Source organism: Mus pahari, chromosome 7, assembly GCF_900095145.1.
Source record: "Mus pahari chromosome 7, PAHARI_EIJ_v1.1, whole genome shotgun sequence".
In the NCBI taxonomy this organism is placed as follows: Eukaryota; Metazoa; Chordata; class Mammalia; order Rodentia; family Muridae; genus Mus; species Mus pahari.
The window spans coordinates 105,420,212-105,421,862 of NC_034596.1; the positions used below are offsets into that span (position 1 = coordinate 105,420,212).

Below are 1,651 nucleotides of genomic sequence, written 5' to 3' on the forward strand. Positions count from 1 at the left end.
TTGCTTTAGCAGAACATCCTCTCTCCTGTGCCTGCTTCAGCTAAGCGTTCCTTTACCAGTCTGCCTCCGTCTTTTACCTTTGTCTGCTTCAGTTAAACATTCCTCACATGTTTGCTCCAGCAAAACACCATCCAACCAACTTTCCAAGGAATCCTTAGGTTTCCACTTCCCTCTAGATTCAGTGCATGTCCAGTAAGAGCATACAGGATGTTTTTACCCAGTAGCTGATGGTACAGCTTCCATCTAGACCCTACCTTAGGAGCTCCTCTCTCAGACTATGACACCCTCCATCCAAGCCACCCCATGGGACCTGTGGTGGGACCCAGCAGTTGGCCCATCTCATCCTTCCTGACCTGATCCTGCCCACCCCCTAGTAAACAGGCCACTTACATGGCCTCCTTGGTCCTCCTCATAGTGTGACTTCTGCTGGGATGACCCAGGCACATGTACATTTACTGTCTGGAAAAAACGAAAGCACAAATGTCCATATAGGCAGATGGACAGGACACTCAGGAGGTGGAATTGCAGCCAGGCCTGCTGGTACACATTTGTGATCCCAGCACCATGTGGCAGTTTGAATGAGAAATGTTGTTGTCACCATTTGGGGGAGGCTTAGGAGATACGGCCTTGGGCTCTGCTCCCAGGTTCGAGTCAGAGCTGAGCATGCATGAACCGACCTGCCAGTCAGAAACAGAGGCGGGATCTTCCGGGTGCCTCTCTCCAGGTTCTCTGGGTCCTGCTCTGAGCTCAGCTGTTGGGTGCTGTGAAGGGACTCAGAGAAGATCTGAAATAAAGACATGGGTGCAGTGACTTATGATGACGTGCACGTGACCTTCACTGGGGAGGAGTGGGATTTGCTGGATCCTTCCCAGAAGAGTCCCTACAAAGGTGTAATGCTGGAGACCTACAGCAACCTCACTGCTATAGGCTACAAATGGGAAGACCATCATATTGAGGAACATTGTCAAAGTTCGAGAAGACAAGAAAGGGTTCCAAGATGGCCCTGGGTGATCAGAAAAGAAGCCAGAACCAGTCTCTTTGATAAAGCACCATGACTACCTGACAACCTGTCTGGACGGACGGGCTGCCCTCCTCCCCAAGGCATGGATCATACCGGCATGGGAAGACAGCTCTCCCTTCCTTCCTCCCTAACTTCCTCCCTCCCCCCCTTTTCCCTTTTGACCCATTTTCTCTCTTCTACCATACACTCAATAAGATTAAGTAATTACAAAAGAAAAAAAAAAAAAAAAGGAGACCGGGCCTTACGGGAAAAGCCTCTCACTAGGGCCTGGCCCAGTCGGCTCCTCTCTGCTTCAAGCTTGTGACTCAGGTCCCTGCTCCTGCTCCTGCTGCCAGGCCTGCATGCTGGCAGACTCCTAACTTTCAGGAGCCTTAAGCCCAAATAAACTCTACCTTCTGTAAGTTACCTTGGTCATGGTGTTTTATCACAGCAATAGAAAAGTGACGAATTCAACATGGGAAGCAGAAGCAGAAATATCAGAAGCTCTTGGTCATTCTTAGCTATATATAAAGTTCCAGACCAGCCTGGGTGACAAAAGCTCTGTCTGAAGATTTCCAAAATAAACAAATAACAAGAGAGAGAGAGAGAGAGAGAGAGAGAGAGAGAGAGAGAGAGAGAGAGAGAGAGAGA

The 1,651-nt window shown here is 49.2% G+C and overlaps 1 protein-coding gene across 1 annotated transcript; it reads left to right on the forward strand.

The window, feature by feature from the left end:
* Window positions 1–797: 797 nt before the first annotated feature.
* On the forward strand, window positions 798–1,055 carry LOC110324099 (zinc finger protein 431-like). Its single transcript, XM_021201445.1, has one exon. It carries the CDS (start codon window positions 798–800, stop codon window positions 1,053–1,055), a length of 258 nt encoding a protein of 85 aa, XP_021057104.1.
* The last annotated feature ends 596 nt before the right edge of the window (window positions 1,056–1,651 follow it).